Raw genomic sequence first — 21,868 nt, forward strand, 5'->3', positions numbered from 1 at the left:
AATTCCGCAGCACTGTCCATGGGTACAAAGATAAAAGTACAACGGAGAAACAATACAATAAAAGACAACATTTTACAGACAAATACAGGGGGAATTGAGGGCCCTATTCCTGTGGGAACTTACAATCTAGATATCCCTCTTGTCATTGGCTCACCAGACTTGTAGGTCCCAGTAGTGTATTGCTGCTCTGGAGCTAAATTTAATTGAATATGTTTAACTAATTTGCAGGCATTAAACAGCTTGATAGAGCTTTTGTATTGCACTATTGCTTGTATATAACTCATCTAGAACATTTTCTTTTTGCCATTTTATTTCCTTTTAAATAACTATCAGGTAGATTACAAGTTTTGCGTTCATGTTTTAATGCTGAAAAAATCAGCACGCAGTCATTACGAATCAGCCATTCGAATCAGCGAATAGGAATGAGAGCTGCTTAAATCCTATTGGCTGATTGAACAGCCAATAGGATTTTAGCAGCCCTAATTCCTATTGGCTGATTTAAATTGTTCAGCCAATAGGAATGCAATGATACCCCCAGTATAAAAGGGGTACCTTGCATTTGAATCCTCAGTGTGCGGCGGACGATTGCATGAAGAGGACTTCCACGTCGGATCGATGGACTGCCGTCTGGACCTCCGCCTTGGACCTTCGCCTCTGCGCATCGGCCATTCCATCTCCGCAGGGATGAAGAAGATGCCGGTCCCGCAATTGATGAAGATGGAGCTGTCCAGATGAAGATGGAGCCGCCGGGATGAAGATCGTTCAAGTGGGACTTCAGCAACTGTGAGTACCTAAAGAGGGGTTAGTGTTTTTAGGGTTTTTTGGGGTGGGATTTTTTTTTTAGATTAGGGTTTGGGCATTTCTTAAAAGTGCTGAATGCCCTTTTAAGGGCAAGAAAAAGAGCTTTTTAGATAGTTTTTTATTTTGTGGGTTTGGGGGGGGTGGTTTTTTTATTTTATTTTTTAGAAAAAGAGCTGATTTCTTTAGGGCAATGCCATACAAAAGGCCCTTTTAAGGGCTATTTGTAGTTTATTATAGATTAGGTTTCTTTTATTTTGGGGTGGGTTTTTTAAAATGGGTACTAGAATAGGAATAATTGTTATTATTTTGGATAATTAATTTGCTATTTTGTGTAATGTTTTTTTTCTAGAATAGCCATTTTTTATTTTTAATGGGCAGCAAAAGAGCTAATGCCCTTTTAAGGGCAATGTCCATACAAATGCCCTTTTCAGGGAAATGGGTAGATTAGGTTTTACTTTATTTTGTGGGTTTGGGGGGGGTGGGGGTTTGTATACTGTTAGGGGGTGTATGTTTTTCTTTTGTAGAAAAAGAGCTGATTTTTTAGGGCAATGCCCTATAAAAGGCCCTTTTAAAAGCCCTTGGTAGTTTATTATAGATTAGGTTTTTTTTATTTTGGGGTGTTTTTTTTTTTTAAATCAGGGTATTAGAATAGGAATCATTTTTATTGTGTTGGATAATTTTGTAATGGTAGGTTTTTTTTATTTTTTGTAATTTTAGTGTTTTTAATTTTTTTGTAATGCTAGGTTTTAGTGTAAGGTATCTTAGGTTTTATTTCACACTAAATATAAAGTAACTTACCTGTGAAATAAAACCTAAGCTAGCTACAATATAACTAATAGTTATATTGTAGCTAGCTTAGGTTTAATTTTTATTTCACAGGTAATTTTGTATTTATTTTAACTAGGTAGTTAGTAAATAGTTAATAACTATTTACTAACTAGTCTACCTAGTTAAAATAAATACAAACTTATCTGCGAAATAAAAATTAAACCTAAGCTAGCTACAATATAACTATTAGTTATATTGTAGCTAGCTTAGGTTTTATTTCACAGGTAAGTTACTTTGTATTTAGTTTTAAATAGGAATTATTTAGTTAATAATTCTAACTTTAATTTAGCTCTATTTTAATTATGTTAAAGTTAGCGGGTGTCGGGGAGCAGCATAATAGGGGTTAATAGATTTATTATAGTGTAGGCGATGTTGGGGTGCGGGGGAATAGGGGTTAATAACTTTAGTATAGTGGCAGCGATATCGGGAGTGGCAGATTAGGGGTTAATAACATTATGTAGGTGTTGGCGATGTCAGGGGCAGCAGATTAGGGGTGTTTAGACGTGGGGTTTATGTTAAGATGTTAGGTTTAAACGTAACTTTTTTTTTTCTCCAGACATCACTGGGGCTGCGTTATGGAGCTTTTCATTATGCGATCGCAGGTGTTAGTTTTTTTTCTGACACTCTCTCCCCATTGATATGGGGAAAGCGTGCACCAGCACGGCATAGCAGTGCTGGTATTTTGTGCGGTATGGAGCTTAACGCAACCATATCGCACGCACAAGGCGGCTTTTCAAAAACTTGTAATGGCATCGCTATGGAGGGTGAAATAACGCAACTTTTGTTGCGTTTGTTAACTACCCTCTATAGCGCAAAACTTGTAATCTAGGTGTATTTTTTTCTCTTGAAGAGCTCCACAGAAGTAAATTTTCTACCCATCAATCCTTTTAACAAAAAAGCATCTTTCAAAGGTTGTTAGAGGGACCTACTAGCTCCTGACAAAGAAATCATGTTATTCATTTCTGAAAAGACATATATACACATATAAACATAAATACATATGTATACATATATAGACACATATAAGTGCATTGTAGCCCTTTCAAGTCAAGTAGATGAAAACATGTAAAGGCATATTTATGCAATATTCATATTTAATATATGAATATATGTGTATTAACTTAACTGTAAATATTTCACATTCAAATGTTCTTCATATAGCAGAATATGTTTTTTGCATTTTTAAATAGATATTCCTATATAAAATCATGTATAAATATAGATACAGATATAAATATATATTTGTGCAAAAATCCATTAGATATATATTTAAATATCTCTTTGCAGAACAATGGATTATGAAATATGCAATATTATCTTCTTATGTTGTGGTTTTAAATAACCGCTATCGTGTTTTTTATAAAATTTGTCGGCTCCATTGAAGTCTATGGGGGAAATGCGATTTTGTGTTTGCAACTTTTTTATGTCTATTTGTTACTGCGACTTTGGCAATGCGCAAGCGTTTTCATTTCAACTCATAATATGAGCGCTAATCTCGAAGTACAAAACATTTACTTTAAGTGGTTTTAACGCTCGAGAGTGAGCGCAAACTACCGCCCTTGGTGTTATAAAGCATGCATATATAACATTGTGTATAAACCATGTGTTTTTAAATGTGGATAAATACCTTTTGGCTTCGTAAGTATGGCATCCACAATTGCTCAACAAGCTCATGACGATACTTTTTAGAAAATGAACCAGCATAAGAGATAAATGTTGCTGTGAGTAGAACATCCCCACACAGTGTTTTTTCTTGTTGATGATACAGAGCTACAGATTGAGCCCATCTCACATTTTCTGACTGCCGAGCAGAAAGGGAGAGAGGAGAATAAGATGCATAGATTGTTGTGTAAAGACAACATAGACAAACATAACACTCTGACTTTGTTAAATGTCAGAATACATTTGGTTGAATAAACTCAGACACTATATGCATCTCTCAAAAGAAAAGTAAACATTTTAGACCAATAAAACCATTTAGAGATAAACGCCACCATACATATAGCATTTAAAAGGATTTTAGTAGTCTGGGTTAAACAAAATGGATAGACATCTCCAGTAATAGATATTTTTTTCCATTTTTGTTATTTTAAGGTGTGTCAAACCCCTCATGCAGTAGTGAATTAGTTTAATAGAATCACAAAGGAGTTGGAGAAGTATTGTTACAGAGATGCCTCTCTATTCTGAGCGAATCCCCAGTCTTATGACAATTAGAAAATGTTACTGATGCATAAGACATTAGGCAACACAGATCTCTGTACAGAATTATTAGTATACTACTGACCCAATAACTGTGGATATATGTTGAAATTGAAGGGGAAGTTCATAAAATGAGATTTAAAGTATCTAAATGATATGGTTTTACATAATATTTATCAAGATCATTTGGTAATTCATGGGCTTACTGTAAAGCACACTCTATGTGAAGAACCTGTTTTTGGAAATGAGAATGTTTCCTTAAAAAGTACACTGTTCTTTTCTGATAGAAATGACATCCTCATGGTCTTTTATGCATTAAGCTCAATGCTGCAGTACGTATTGCCATGATATACGGACAAAAAACTGCATTTAGCTTTCTACCCAGATGTCACTCCACAAAACTAAAATTTCAGTTTTCTTGTAGACTTGTTTGCATAACATTGCATGATGTAATTAATTTCAAAGAAGAACTGTTGTACTGAGTAGTGTAAACATTATGGGCTAGATTAGAAATTGCATGTTAATGATAGTGCGGGCGTGATAACAAGTTTTGCTTTACTACGCTACCATTAGCGTGCCACTTTGATTTTACAAGTCCATGGTTAAGTGCTTTAACCAGAAAAGAGTTAGTGCGCCCGACTTCACTCGAGCGCAGCCTATTCTTTCAATGGATATTGTGCCCAGGCGAACTTGTACTGGTATTACAAGTTGAAAGCTATAGATTGCTTTTGAGTGAAAGCTGAAACTAGGCTAGAATATTTAGCACAACTTCAGACCTGAAGTAAAGCGTAAGGGTTAAAATAAGTTGCATAAAACTCTTGTAAAACACATTAAAATAAAGTATTGCAAAATATATACACTTTTTATTAAAAATATATAATTTAAATATTAATAAATGTTTTAAAGGGTTAAAAAGGCAAGGCGTTTGACTGGAAAGGGCCCCAATGTATTTGATATGTCAAATAGATATATGTTTTTTATATATATATATATATATATATATATATATATATATATATATATATATATATATATATATATATATATGTGTGTGCATGTGTATTTATGTGCAAATATTTATGATTGTAATGCTAATATTTATGATTTAAATTTTTATGATTGTATTTATGCTTATCATGCACATCACACCCTGTAGCCGTATGACAAGCCCTTTTCATCATGTAGGGGGATACATGATCAAACAATGTTTTCAGCAACCCCCACACTACAGGCTGGGGATCGTTAGTGGCCTAGTGGGTGGCACTCCCAGGCTTTGTTGATGTCACCACGTACACAAAGGGGCTGAATCAGGATCCCTTACAAACTACAAACCTACAAGAGCCATCATTTGAAGGATGGCCGTCTGGGAGCAGTAATAGAAAGCAAATCTTTTAAAAATAAAGTTAAAAAAACGCATGGGTATTTGCTTGGGGATATTACATAAAATACACAATAAAAAAATCTGGTGTGTTTAGAGACCCCAAACTTTATTTTCTAGTAGAGAAGTCCCTCTCTTAATAAAATATATGAAAATGGTCTATAAAGTCACTGTAGCAACAGTAAACACCTTGCAATAGGTACCTATTTTACATATGACTAGACTTGATGACAATTTAGTAAGGTGATCACAGTAACAGCAGTGGTCACTGGGCCATTTTCAATATTATTTACTAAAATCTATGCAAAAATTAACCTTTTTTTTTTACAGGTTTTTTTTTTCTAATGCTATCTCACATGCCATGCATTATAAAAATCAAAATTGGCCCAGCACTGGGGTGAAAAAAGGCTTAGCAGAGAAAGGGTTAATATTGAGTGCAGAGAGTAGATATCAGCCATGCTGTCACAGTTAAATATAAGTGCACTATAACATTATTTAAAATAATAGTGTATTAAGTTCAGCTTTAAAAGGACATAATGCAATAACATTGAAATTGTTCTCTTTGTTGTTTGTTTTCTGATTTGCTAATCCAGAAACCATATGTACAGGACTGAGGTGCAAAAAAAATTAAGGTTTTGCGGGTGGCTAAAGCACAGGTTGAAGGGGCTGTATAGGAATTGATCGCTTTCAATAGCTTACAGTATTGCTAAGAGGTGGCATGTGTGAAATTAAAGGGGCATGAAACCCACATTTTTTTCTTTCGTGATTTAGAAAGAGCATGACATTTTAAACAACTTTCTAATTTACTTCTTTTATCTAATTTGCTTCATTCTCTTGATATCACTTGCTGAAAAGCATATCTAGATATGCTCAGTAGCTGCTTATTGGTTGCTGCACATAGAGGCCTCGTGTGATTGGCTCACACATGTGCATTGCTATTTCTTCAACAAAGGATATCTAAATAATTGAGCAAATTAGATAATATTAGTAAATTGGAAAGTTGTTTAAAATGACATGCCCTATCTGAATCATGAAAGTTTAATTTTGACTAGACTGTCCCTTTAACTTGTTATGCTCTGAAACATAGAGATATTTGTGTTTGTCTTTCTAAGGGATCTAAGAGGAGCATTATGGGTATAGTGGGCATGTGTTGGGCTATTGATTTCGCTATTTTGTGTTTGTGTAAAAGTGCTTCTTATTCATTTCTTTACTTTAACTTATTGTATCCTATTCTCATCTAATATGGCAGTGGATAGATTCAGTGTGTTTAGCACAATTTCAATGTTACATTCACAACTTTTTTTGGGTACTCAAAGTCCTTTTAGCTGTGGTATTTTTTATAAGTTAAATGGCCTTGAAAATTTTGCTTTGAGTATTGAGAAGTTAAATTAAGATCAACCAAACAGGATTGGCAAGTGTTATATTATCAACAAACTGATAAAGTGCTGCCGATAAATAATACAAATGGGTTACAGTGATCGTGTCAACAATAAAAAAAGACTTATTGGCAGCTGCTTATGTGCATATTATTATTATCAAAAGATAGATTGTAATATCAACCCCCATAGATACCAGGCGGCATGGGCAATAATAACAAATAAGAGCATTTTGTTATTGTATTTTTATGTCTGTTTAACACTTTTTATATTTATATTGCTCCCTTGACTTGCATATCTGAGATTATTAAATCTGCCAACTTGCAAAACAATTTGAAAATTCAGTATAAAAAAGGTGAAGCTAAAATGTAAAAGTGTTACAGTGTTTTGATAAACAAAATGATATAGTGGATTATGTGGCCTCTCTGCTATGGGCTATATGCTAGTTTGTAATATTTGTTTCACCCTATCTACTACTTGAGGAAAGGGTTTAGATTAATCAAACACTCAGAAACATAAAAAGTTGTCAATCGGTCTTAGGAGAATATGGCACTGTCTATATATAAATCTCCAGGCAATAAATACAATTCAGATAAATCATATGCCCCTGGTTTATCTACCCTTGCCTCCCATTTATTTGGTTACGCAATTGAAATTCATTCACAGCCTGTTACAATGGAATAACACATTGAATAGCAGTCAAGCATAAACGAATACTCTTCAAATGGACATTTGTGAATGATATAGTGACTGGATTAGCACAGATGTCTAGTAAAGCAAGAGATTGCCCGGTAATCCGTTCTCAGGAAAGAAAGCATCAGAAATTTTTCAAAATTGTCTATGAAAAAGCGAAAACAGTCAACTAAAATGATAGCACAACTGCATCATATTCATTGCTGTAAAGCATCATTAACATTGTTTGATAGCTACGAGCAGTCTTTGCATTTTAATTAATCACATTTATTGTAGATACATAATACTTAATATTCCAAATTTATTGCTTACAATGCCTGCTAACCACTTCATATTCTAGCTGTAATCTAGAATGAAATGTAGCAAAAATGTTGAAAACGTAAAGGTCAAAAACACGTTTCTACCATGAAAATAAATGCATGATAATGACATAATTTTTTTCAGCTCATCAGTTTCTTCGCTAAGTGCCTCAGTTATTGCCAGATCAGTAGTGTATAACAAAGAAGTGCTTTCTGCAGGTTGCTTCATTAGCCTGCCCTGTTGGACCTCACCTCTAGACCTTTCACTAATCTGTTGGCCAGCTCAATTGTCTTGTTAGTTCTATTCACTTCTTCTTGACAGCGGATTTTCTCAGCTGTAGCCCTTTCAAATGCAGTTGTTAAGGCAGCAAGGTTTGTATCCAATTCCTTTGAATGAAAACATTAAATATCAATTTCAGAAACCACATGAACAAGTAAAAATATTACCACTGTTTCTATTACCTAATCTTTTTTTTTTATGTTGCAATATACACTAACAAAACACAAACTCTATCGCTAGAAAATAATGCATTTATGATGTTGTTAACATACTTTTTCAAAATTCTTAGAGATATTAACGGGACATTAAACTGCTCTTGATTTTCCTCATGTGCCTGCAGCTGTTTTCAAAGTTGTTCTCTTATTTTAGCCCCTTAAAATGATCAGTTAGTGAAGCTCTGCCTCTTCACACTGGGAGCTGCCATCTTGGAGCTTATATTTTTTATGTAACTTTTAAACTGTGGGGAAAAAAAACAGCAAAAATGTAACACTTCTGCTCTCTATTATGTGAGCTAAACGGAAGTGCAAGGCACAGTTGTCAAAAAGTGCACTGCTTCTGTCACAGGATGCAGCAATACGCGTGCTACAAGATGGAGGCACCCAGTATAAAATGCAGAGCATTAGTTATTGGATTCTAAAATAAGAGAACTATTTTAAAGAGAGCTGCAGATACAGGAAGAAAAGTAATAGCATGGTAAGTAGTAACTGTGCTATTGTAGTTGTACCCAGCAGTTTTTCGTCCCTTTAAAGCTATTACTTTTTATGAGGCATATACCTTATTGCATTGCATAGAGTGTGCTAGTGTCAATGCCACTGAACATAGTATTATGCCAATTAGTTTTAGCTCCCCTCTGGGTGCCTGTTTACTTACCCCTCTTCCTATAACCTGCATCTATTTTTTCCATGTGCTAGAGCCAATAAAAAGTACTTCTCCCCTTATAGAAAGCTTAAAAAAACAAGCATTTATGGGGGTGCTAAAATTTAATTTGCATTTTAATGTGTATGCCTTGAAAAAATAGCTTTACTGGCCCTTTAAAGGGACAGTATACACCAATTTTCATATAACTGCATGTAATAAACACTACTATAAAGAAGATTATGCACAGATACTGATATAAACATCCAGTATAAAACCTTTTAAAAAACTTACTTAGAAGCTCCCAGTTCAGCACTGTTGATGAGGTTAGGCTGGGACTCCCCTGAAAGGGGCTGAGAAAGCTGGAAGAGTGGACCCTTCCCTCCCCCTCCCCTGCATATTAAATTACCCATTACACAAACAGGAACAAGCAGTAATTGGTAGACTTCAGTCTACATCTGATACTTTGAGGCATGGTTAGGAGTTTGAAAATCTGCACAATGTTATTAAACAAATAAGCAAACTATTCATTGTTACAGAAACTCTCCCAGATGGGCTATATAAATGGATCATCTACAAAACATTCATACAAAGAAAAATCTAGTTTACAATGTCTCTTTAATGCAGAGCAAGTTATATAAAATTTTAATATGGGGCAGGCATAGATTTAGGGCAGGCATAGATTTAGGGCCCGAGTAGACAATGTTCCCAGACAGGAAGCCTGTCCATGTGCAATTGGAGCCTCCAATGTAGCACCAGCTGCCAGAATTTAATATTGCATGAGCAACCAGTGTCCTGGTTGTTTGACATCAGCAACCTCTGAAGAAGTAGTGGTTGCATGAGCAAGCCTGTATGTCATTTTTGCACTACTCACTGTGGAACTCTATGTGTTCCATATTTACAAGGGGTTTAAACATATAGGTAAAATCCTCCTCTAGCCACAAGCACTGCAGCACCTGTGCTGAACACAGCCGATGATTGGGGGGTGGCACAACTTCCACTGCCAATTCGATCACTGGCTGTTTTCAGTTCAGAACCAGTAGTTCTCTGCGGCTCCTGAGCTGAGACTATATCTATGTGTTTATTCCCTTTGCAGGGGTTAAAAATAGCTTCAGTTCCACATTGAGTAGTACAATAAAATACATCTTATGAATTAGAACATTTAATTTTTCCTTTGCTATTTTCCTTTAATAAAAAATGGGTTCCACTTATTTTAAAGGGACAGTCTAGTCAAAATTAAACTTTTATGATTCAGATAGGGCATGCAATTTTAAATAACTTTCCAATGTACCTTTATCATCAAATTGCTTTGTTCTCTTGGTACTTTTAGTTGAAAGCTAAACTTGGGTAGGCTCATATGCTAATTTCTAAGCCCTTGAAGGCCGCCACTTATCTGAATGCATTTGACAGTTCTTCCCAGCTAGATGGCATTAGTTAATGTGTGCCATATAGATAACATTGTGCTCAAGCCCACAGAGTTACTTTTGAGAGGGCACTGATTGGCTAAAATGCAAGTCAGTCAAAAGAACTGAAATATGGGAAATATGGTTATTCAAAACTGGGGAATGGGTAATAAAGGGAATATCTATCTTTTAAAAAAATAAAATTTCTGGAGTAGACTGTCCCTTTAAATAAGTAATGTTATTTACATACAGAAGACAATGGTGTGATTATAAGGTCCTAAAGATAATGTTCACCCATAAATTACTTCTTTCTGGATGAAGTGACTTATTTGATATTTTACTGAACAGGTAGAAAACTCGCTAATTTAATTATATCTACATTTTTAGATAGAATCATAGTTAACAGACCCTCTGGTTCTTATCTGCCAACAAAATGTATGCTTGTGTCACAAATCATATTGTAACTCTATATACAAATAAGATTCTATCTATAAATATACCCCAGTTTTTTTCCATAGAAATATGTATTTAGTTCTAGATAAATGTAATTATGTTGTGTGCACTAGCATATCTGTTTTCTGTTGTGCATTTAACAGCACCTTATTTTCATATCTAGATTACAACTATAACACAGACAGATGTGCACTTAGATCCATGCTATACAAAGTTAGACAGATAGATAGGTTGGACTGATTGGAGCAGTAGTGTTATTTGACTAATTCTGATATAAAATAATAGAACAATGCATTATAAAGTGACACCTCTTAAAACATATTAGCATTAAATGTGAATGGACAGGATCACTGTAAAAATATTAATAATAGTTATAATAATAACAATTATTCAAACCAGAGGAAGAGAGAATATATCTTGAAAGTTTATATTTCCCAGTGAGTTTCCAGTGTAAAAATAAAATGCTCTGTTTCACTAGGCTATTTAGGGCTAGAATACAAGTGACGCACTTACTGTGTTGCGTGCAAGTGATATTGGGTTTTTGAGCATGTTGGAAATAGCGCGCCTATTATAAGTTGAAAGTAAACGTGATCACTAGAGCACAATCACATTTTACTCTCATCCGGTTAGCGTGACTGAAAACCTTGCGTAAAGGGAAGTGGGTTAAAAAAAGTTGCACTAAACATTCAACATTACATACTTCTATGGGGAATACATGAACGGCACACGCTATTCTAAGTTTCGGCTTTGTGCTCTCGTCGGCTTGGTGCATGAGTGAAAACAGTTTACTTTCAAATCATAAAACGTGCGCAACCCAACAAGCGCAAAAAGCTTACTTCTAGCGCGGTTAACTCTCTAGTGGGAGCATTAATTAGCACTCCACTTGTAATCTGGCCCTATATATTTAAAAAAATTAATGAGATTTATTACAAATTATTATACATACTGTATAAAAATATATATATATATATGTTATGGATCATTTAGAATTTTTTACAGTATGTATAATAATTGTTATTAATATTTTTAAATAATTTATATTTAATATTTAATATTTAAAATTTAAATAACGTGCATTGAAGTTAGCAATTCTTGTGCTCTAACCAGATACTGCGTTAGACCTAAAACGCAAAGCGCAATACACATATTTTACATTCCTATGTTCCTCACAAAGGAAAAATGTACTTTCTAATTTGTAAATATATATTTCTATATATACATGATAATGTTAATATAAAATAGATATCTATACCTATATATCTATAGAAATAGATATATAGGTATAGGTATATATAGATAAATATAGAAATCTGCATTTACAATACAAATTACATTGTTCTATATGTGAAGAACATTGGAATGTGAAATATGAATAAATCCTATTGGGTTAGTGTGCGAGCAATAGGTGTTAGGTTTTTTCTTCTGTGCTATATATATTTCTATATCTATGTGATAATGTTTGTGTAAAATAGATATCTATACCTATATATCTATAGTAATAAATATACAGGTATAGGTATATAAAGATAAATATAGAAATATGCATTTACATTAAAAATTACATTGTTCTGTATGTGAAGAACATTGGAATGTGAAATATGAATAACTCCTGTCGGGTTAGCGTGTGAGCGATAGGTGTTAAGTTTTTTTGTTCTGCGCTCTCCATTGACTTCTATGGGGAGAATATGTTAATGCTGTTGCGATATTTAGTTAGAGCGCCTCGGGTTTCGCTCATGCTCAAACTTTTTATTTTCAACTTGTAATACGTGTGTAACCCGACGTGCGCAAAAAGTTTACTTTTAGCAAAGTTTACACTCTTGCGAGTAATCTGGCCCTTGACCTTTTAATAAATTCACTTCTGTTGTACTCCTAGAACATAAAAGTGGCGCTCTTAAGAAGGATGTGGTCAGTGAGAGGTAGATATGTTTGTCTGCTTCTGACTTGCTCCTTATTTTATAGAGGCACAGGAGTACATAAGGTGCATGACATTGGTTAAACAAAGTACATTTTGATTAAAATTAGTTTGCTTTAACAAAATATAGCATTTCATTTTTATACTGAAATGTCATTTTAGGGTATTCTGGTGAAACAATTGTTTTTCAATAACTGCATTCTTCTATTTCATATATTTAGTATTATGTGACAAGATTTCTAAACTTTAGTAAATCTAGTTTGCTGTTAACTATTTAATGGAAGTTTAAGTACATTTTTAAGTAAAATTATTCACAATGTAAATGGTGATCATAATATTCACAAACAGATCATCTGGCAAATCCTATTTTTTTCTGATTGTCTCATCCCTTACAGTTTTGAATATTAATGTGGTTAATCAAAAAAAGTAGTATGAAAAGCTTCCATAAATAATACAAATTTTTTTTTATCTTTTTCTAAAAAAAAGGGAGAAATTAAGTACTTTATTTGCCACTGTGATCAAACAGTGTCACATCGCTATGGCAATCTCTGCCCAGCCTAGAAATACAGAGCAGCATTAATTGTGCAACGCAATATTGCTGGTGAATGTCAATCAGAAGCTATGAATTGAGAAAAATTTGCTCTGTTCATTCTGTTAAATGATGTACCCAATTAAACCTGTTAGAATTCATGATCTTCAGTCAAGGTTAAATGAAAGTAGTTACTCCTGTCAGCTAGGTGATTAAATGCTGACTACATCAGGCACATTTATGTGCAAAATTAAAATTTTGGTATAAAGCATGAATCTTTATGCATGCCCGTTAATTATCCTGCCGTTGTTCTGCTTATTAAATGCCCGGTGCACTTCTACTTCATCACCAGCTTCCTTTCAAAACTTATTTCACAGTTCATGCTAAACTAAAATCCAATGTTTAAATAAATTGCATCACCAAAGAGATCCTGTTAAATATGAGAATATGCCTTCTAATGTGTGTTTGAAATATGCTAACAATTAATATGCAAAACAAACTAGTTCTTTTTTCTATTCATTAATTGATTGAAAATGTTGCCCCAAAAAAGGAACATTATGCCTGCTGCAATTTTGTCACAGTAAAAACAGAGAACTAGGCCTCAGTGATCTCACCTGTGCCACGTGTCAAAGATGACTTTGCTGCCGTGGGAGTTAAAGGAACAGTCAACTCCAAAATTGCTATTGTTTAAAAAGATAGATAATCCCTTTATTACCCATTCCTTAGTTTTGCCCAACCAACATAGTTATGTTAATATACTTTTTAGCTCTGTGATTACCTTGTGTCTAAGCCTCTTCTGACAGCCTCCTGATCACATGACTATTTATTTATTACCTAGTGACTTGCAATTTAGCCAATTAGGGCAGTGTCATGCACAACTCCACGGGAGAGAGCACAATGTTATCTATATGACCCACATGAACTAGCAGTCTCCTGTTGTGAAAAGCTAATAAAAAAGCATGTGATAAGAGGCTGTCTGTAGTGGCTTAGAAACAGGCAGAAATTTAGAGGTTTAAATTCTAAAAAGTAAATTAATATAACAATGTTAGTTGTGCATAGCTGTGGAATAGGTAGTAAAGGTGTTATCTAGCTTTGTAAACAATAACATTTTTAGTGTAGACTGTCACTTTAATTATTTTGGTGTTTAACACCAACCCTAATGTACCTTACATCAACATTTCAGCCATAACATTATTGCATGTGGATTTCATATGAAGCAAGATCTCAACTTACTGTATATGAGATCTCTACTTACAACATTCTAGTCACGAGGCTGTGATTAGTGATCTCACTGCTGCATTGCATTCAGATAGTTTTACCTTGTTCAAATTTAAAAACAGAACACACAATATTACTTTAATTAAAGTCCATGTGAAATATTATATACCAACAATAACGTACTTCAAGTTTTCTCTGAATTACTTCTAGCTTCTCAGCTGCTGCAGCCAAATCTGTGTTTGCTTGAAAAAGTGACTGGCGTTTAAGATCCACTTCACAATTAACCTGCAGAAAATAGAAATTATAGATTTTGTAAAATGTTACCCTACAGTTTAATAGTACATGATTTGTATGGTTGTTTTAACATCATTTGGTTAAAGTTACTTTTTAAATGTGTTTTTTTAATAACCTGAAACATTTTTCATTTACGTTACAGCTTATCATTATTTCATGTAAAACAATTACATCTGAATAATAGTGGTGAAGAATCAAAATCCTGTTCTCATTTATTTGTAAGGATTTGTGTAAGTGAAAATTGTTAGTGGCCACAAAGCAAATGGGTGCTGAAATGTTGTAATCTAGGTTTCCTTTTCCACCGACGCCAATTAGGGACAACTATTAAGCAGTGTTACATTTCATCTGGAGTCTTCCATTTTTAACAGGAAATTAAAAGCCCACAATTGTCACCATTAAATCATTGGAAAAGGGGACAAAATAAATAATGAAAGTATATTGCAAAGATGTTTTACTACATATAACTATTCATTTTTATAGTACAATCTCAAATGGTTTAATGAACAGGTTGTTTGCAGCTCTGTTTGCATATTTTTAAGAAAAGTCTATCCTAAAGCTAAATAGATTATGTAGAGGCAGCAAGTATATCTTCAATGATATTAGAATAAGACATTTAACTCTAGAATATATATAAAATGTTAGCAACTACGGATTTTGTCTTTATAGTCAAGAGGATACTTTGTATGTCGTAAATTATTCTCCTACAGGTGAAGGATTTTATAAAAGTCATTAGCAACAGGGTCTTGTAAAATGTATTAGGGTAAGGAACTAAGGGGTTTAGAGAGAGATGCTTTTTTTATGAACATTTGAACAAAAGTAATGTTTTGCTCAGTGTGTAAAACAAGACAGTGTAGTTTCAAGTATGAAGCTCTACCATATAATGAATCTATATTACTTGAAAATACTAAGTTCTATATAGTGAGCAGCTGACTTATCAAAATAATAAACTGAATAAAAATGATGTGGCACTAAAAAAATCTATAAATGAAATAATAAATCTGACATTGAAATAATATAAATATATTTTACCAATATTGCAACAAAGCCCAAAATAAAAAGTAAAAAATTAACAGTATTATTCCAAATATCTCTTAATGCAAATCATACAAACATAGCCAATGAATATGTGAGACATATGATAAAAACAGATACTTGCACTGAACAAGTGGGAATAAAACGTGGAGCTGCAATCGAATCAAGCCGAACTACGTATACACGCGTTGTTCAAAAAATGAGTAAATATATTTTTATTATTTGTGTCTAATTTATTATTTGCTTTATAGATTTTTTTTAGCGCTGCTTCGCCTTTTTATTCGGTTTAAATGCTTTTTTTTTTAATTAACTAACAGTAACATTTTTGTACTTAAAGGGACACTGTACCCAAAAATTTTCTTTTGTGATTCAGATTGAGCATGAAATTTTAAGCATCTTTCTAATTTACTCCTATTATCAAATTTTCTTCATTCTCTTGGTATCTTTATTTGAAATGCAAGAATGTAAGTTTAGATGCCGGCCCATTTTTGGTGAACAACCTGGTTGTCCTTGCTGATTGGTGGATAAATTCATCCACCAATAAAAAAGTGCTGTCCAGAGTACTGAAACCAAAAAAAAGCTTAGATGCCTTCTTTTTCAAATAATGATAGCAAGAGAACAAAGAAAAATGGATAATAGGAGTAAATTAGAAAGTTGCTTAAAATTGCTGCTCTATCTGAATTACAAAAGAAAAAATATGGGTTCAGTGTCCCTTTAAGGATAAATCCCTTTCTTCATGTTCATAAGATAATATTATTATTAAGCCACCACTTGAAGAAAGGTAGAAAAAGAGTGCTAGATCAATTAGATGTGCAAATGGAGCTGATATACAAAATATCTAGTGAAAGCAAATATTTTGGCAACTTTTTTTGTGTATCTGTGCAACAATGGAACTGAGAAATGTGTTTCTTCACAATGTACTTGATGCATGTAGGTCAGTGTCACAATTAGGGATTAGTTAGAGAATACTGCCTAGCAACATTACCATAGTCACTTTAAAAAGAGTTGGAGTGCACGTCATTGTCTTTACCTTTGACCTTCTTTCCTGACTAAGACACAAAAGCTTTCTGCAGGTGCAGAGATTAGAGAGTCTTTTTTTTGCATTGCTGTTTCTATTTATAAACACTTAACAATTCAGATTCAAACATACAAAATGAATTGTTAGGAACTCACATACATACACAGATTGAAAACACACATTTAATAAAGCACACACATACACTTACCTACATCTCAGGACCCCCTTTTTCTATAGAATTTACATAATCCTTCTCCCCAACTCACACCAACTTTACCACAACATCACTAACTTTAACTCCTTTCCCTACCCACCGTGAGCTTCAGTCTCATTTCTTACCACAGGCAACATCCCCCTCCATCCATACCTCTTCAATCTTTCACTACATAATTTAGCCGTGCTTTCCCCATAATTTTACCCCTTCCCCATTCCCATATAGCATTATGTTTAGAATAAAACATAGTATTTCAGTGAAGTACACATAAACAATGATAAAGATGACATGTGGAGATCAAAAAGAAATAGAATATGAAAATGTTTTCTATCTCTTATACATTATACCGATTTTCATTTCCAACTATTTTTAATTCCATGCACCAAACAAATGACACATATTAATATACAACTAACAGAAAAACGCCAAATATCATTTATGGCTAAAAATATTAAACACAAATAAATAAATAATAAAAAAATATATATATAGATATATACTGTATATATATTTACAATCTAATGCAATAGTTACAAGAACAAATATCATGCAAATACTTACATACATCTTTTTGAAGTGTCCGGGAGATATGGGAGCAGATTGATAAATAACACAAGGAAAGCTAAATATTAATCATGACAAACAGTGAAAAATGAAACATTCCAACTAACATTAATTACACTCCTTTAAGATGAATAGGGCCTTTCACAATTAATGAGAACGTACACCTTTGTCTAAGTTTTCTATCCACCTGTGATGAATGTGCTAAACGTTATAGAATACATCATGCTAACATTTGAATTAACAGCATATTAATAGATTGACATACAAGCACGAACAAAGCACTTAATCATATGCATTGTAACACTCCCAAGTTTGCTTTCCCACATGCATCATATACAATATGAAAAGGTAGAAAACAACATAGTCAGAATCAGAAATAAAGGAATAGAAGAATTTATCATTGGAAATTTCATCTGTCAGAAAATAATTCTTGTACATTATAACAACAAAGCCAACAAAGTAGTGTTAATCATCCATAAAGGGATACATATGTCAAGATTTTACATACTAAAGCATGTTTTTCACCACAATTCCCTTAAAATATAGTCACAGTTGTGATAGACTATCAAGCTATAAATAGGTATTGAATGAATCATCTATAGCATGGTTTCATAATATGAATAATTTATTAAGTATTGCAATTTCAGCCATTTTGCACTACTCTTTTTGAGGTATTTGGTAACTGTTAAAAAATTGCTGTATATAATAAATATTGTTTTAAGGCTCTTGCATCAGAAGACCTACGGATTAAAACGTCAGAACTCAGGGGTTTCGAGAATACAAACCAATAATTCCATATTCTCCGTAGGATTAGCATTTTTTAATTTAGGTAATGTTCTAGACCAAAAAAATGAATATACATAAATTAATGCAGGAGAAAAATGATAAAAATCAGGTAGAGGTAAATTAAATGTTACCCTATTCAAAATATCAAAACTGGCAAGTTTTATACCTTAAAAATAATAAATCATAAAAAATCTGATAACCTCATTTGCTTTTTTTAATCAATCCTTTTTTCCATATGTATCACAATTGTGGTCAATTCTAACCAGTCAATGGAAATTGCAAGGCTGATTAAATGTAAGACTTCCTCTTTGTGGTTATTATAACTAAACATAGACTGTCTGATCACAAATTAAATATAAAACCACTTTGTTTTTAATAGACATATTATATGCATTGCATGGGGGTGAGAAATGGGTGTTTCCTACTTCTCAATAGGGTATTTTTTGGATTGGTGTTAGGTTTTTTGGGGTGTGAACATGGTCTAGGGGTGAATAGCTCCCATAGGTGTTTTAGGGGCTTTTGAGCACTGACAGAGTTTTGTGGTGATGGTGGGTCATAAAGGCAGGCCATTGAAGGCCAAGAGATTTTGAAGTAAGAGGTCATGTGGGGGAGGGTGTACTTGGTTGCTGTAAATGGTTCATGTGGGAGGGACTATTATAGATGGTTGTAATTGCTTGAGGGTATCTTGCACTGGAGGAGTTGTCATGCCTTCTTCTGGTAGGTGTATGATTGGGGTCAGCATTCAATGGTATTGCAATGGGTGCAATTAGGATAGAAAGTTGGTATTGTAGTGGTAAGGGCTTTAGGTGCCTTATATATTTTAGGGATGCTACCAGGTAATTAAGTATAATTGTTAGGTTATAAAGAGATTTATATAGAAAGGGGTTCACAATTAGGCTTTATTATGTTGGCAGTACTAGGGAAAAAGCTTATTAGGCTTAATTATGTTAGAATTAATCATGATAGATAAGCTACAATAGTAAATATTATGATTTTGATTGAAATGTGTTTATGTGGTAAGGGTGGTCATAGTAGGAACTTATCAAAGCCTAGGGTCAGTAAATAACAGGTTGTCTGCTATGCTAGCAATCAGATGTTGTAGGGTAATGTGAACAGCACACTGTTTTGTTTATGCTAGGGGAATTAAAATAATACTTAGTATTAACAATTAAGATAAAGTTTAAATGCAGTAGTGGAAGGTAGACAGATTTGAATGCATCAGAATTTACGAATCTGCACCATAACTAAAATCCCGAAACATTCCAAAAGTGAATAAATCAGTTTCCGAATTTTCGGATCTATTATTCATATTCGGAATTTTTCATTGTTCTAATCTAAACCGCAGTTTCCCGACATCGCTGACACTAACTAAATCACTAAATAAAGCTATTAACCCCTAAACCGCCGTTCCCCGACATCGCCGACACTAACGAAACCTATTATCCCCTAAACCGCAGTTCCTCAACATCGCAGATACTAACTTAACCTATTAACCCTTAAACCACCGTTCCCAAACATCGCCGACACTAACGAAACCTATTAACCCATAAAACCGCAGTTCCCCGACATTGCCAAACTGAAACACTAAATAAAGCTATAAACCTCTAAACCGCTATTCTTAAACATCGCCAACATTAACAAAACCTATTAACCCCTAAACCGCCATTCCCAAACATCGCCAACACTAACTAAACCTATTAACCCCTAAACCCCCGGCCCCCACATCGCAACAACCAAAATTAAACTATTAACCCCTAAACCTAACACCCCCTAACTTTAACATAATTAAAATAGACCTAAATTAAAGTTACAATTATTAACTACATATTTAAAAATAAATACAAACTTACATGTGAAATAAAAATAAAACCTAAGCTAGCTACAATACAACTATTTACTAACTACCTAGTTAAAATAAATACAAACTTACCTGTGAAATAAAAATAAAACCTAAGCTTACACTAATAAAACCTAACATTACTAAAAATAAAAAAACCTAACATTACTAAAAATAAAAAAACCTAAGATTACTAAAAAATTAAAACTACAATTCCAAAAAAAAATAAACACTAAAATAAAAAAATAAATAAAAAAACTACCATTACAAAAAATAACAAACGAAATTATCCAAAAAAATAAAAATTATTCCTATTCTTATACCCCGTTTTAGAAAAAGACAAAAACAACCCAAAATAAAAACACCCTAATCTATAATAAACTACCAATGGCCCTTAAAAGGGCCTTTTGTAGGGCATTGTCCTAAAGTTAACAGCTCTTTTGCAAAAAAATAAAAACAAAGAACCCCCTAACATTACAAACCCCCAACCCCCAAACCCCCAAAATAAAAAAAACCTAACTAAAAAAAAATAATCTACCTATTGCCCTGAAAACGGCATTTGTATGGGCATTGCCCTTAAAAAGGCATTGAGCTCTTTTACTGCCCTTAAAAGGACATTCAGCTCTTTTCTGGCCATTAAAATAAAAAAAGCCCTAATCTAAAAAAAAACACCCCCCAAAAAAAAAAAAAAATACCTAACACTAACCCCAATATCAGTACTCACAGTTGCTGAAGTCTGGCGAAAGATCTTCATCCAGGCAGCCCCATCTGTATCCATCTCCGGACCGGCATCTTCTTTCTTCATCCCAGCGGAGGCGGAGCGGTCGGTGAATGCGCGGAAGCGGAGGTCAAGGCGTAGGTCCATTGGTCCGACATGGAGGTCCTCTTCATGCAATCGTCCACTGCACACTGAGGATTCAATGTAAGGTACCTCTTTTATAGTGTGGTATCGTTGCATTCCTATTGGCTGAAAATTTTAAATCAGCCAATACGAATGAGAGCTGCTTAAATCCTATTGGCTAATTTAAACAGCCGATAGGATTTAAGCAGCTCTCATTCCTATTGGCTGATTTGAATCAATAATTAGGAATGAGAGCTGCTTAAATCTTATTGGCTGTTCCAATCAGCCAATAGGATTTAAGCAGCTCGAATTCCTATTGGCTGATTTAAATTTTTAAGCCAACAGGAATGCAACAATACCCCAATATAAAAGGAGTACCTTGCATTGAATCCTCAGTGTTCAGAGAACGATTGCATGAAGAGGACCTCCACGTTGGGCCGATGGACCTCCGCCTCCGCACATCGACCGCTTCGCCTCCACAGGGATGAAGAAGATGCCAGTCCCGCAATGAATGAAGATTGAGCCACCTGAATGAAGATGCTTTGCCGCTTGGATGAAGATCGTTCGCCAGACTTCAGCAACTGCGAGTACCAAATTTCGGGTTAGTGTTAGGTTGTTTATTTTTATTGGGGGGGTGTTTTTTTTTAGATTGGGGCTTTTATTTATTTTAATGGGCCTGAAAAAGAGCTGAATGCCCTTTTAATGGCAATGCCCATACAAATGACCTTTTCAGGGCAATGGGTAGATTAGGTTTTTTTAGTTAAGTTTTTTTTTAGTTTGTGGGTTTGGGGGGTGGGGGTTTGTAATGTTAGGGGGTGTTTGTTGTATTTTTTTTAGCAAAAGAGCTGTTAACTTTAGGGCAATGTCCTACAAAAGGCCCTTTTAAGGGCCATTGATAGTTTATTATAGACTAGGCAATAAGCCCGCCCAGAGGACAGTCTATTTAAAAAAAAAAAAACTATAACCCCCAAAGCTAAAATTACAGAATTTTTTTTAAACCTAAACTAATACCCCTATAAAAAAGAAAAAATCCCCCCGCCAAATAAAATCACCCCCTA

General features: G+C 33.9%; 1 protein-coding gene across 1 annotated transcript in view; it reads right to left on the minus strand.

Annotated features, from left to right (window-relative positions):
- The window catches only part of LOC128658546 (dynein axonemal heavy chain 11-like), a 1,692,686-nt gene that overhangs the window by 287,426 nt on the left and 1,383,392 nt on the right, over positions 1-21,868 (minus strand). Inside the window, 3 exon segments of the mRNA XM_053712841.1 lie at positions 3,257-3,430; positions 7,827-7,961; positions 14,408-14,509. Of these exon segments, the coding sequence (XP_053568816.1) occupies positions 3,257-3,430; positions 7,827-7,961; positions 14,408-14,509 (411 nt within the window).

Source organism: Bombina bombina, chromosome 1 (genome assembly GCF_027579735.1).
Source record: "Bombina bombina isolate aBomBom1 chromosome 1, aBomBom1.pri, whole genome shotgun sequence".
NCBI lineage: Eukaryota > Metazoa > Chordata > Amphibia > Anura > Bombinatoridae > Bombina > Bombina bombina.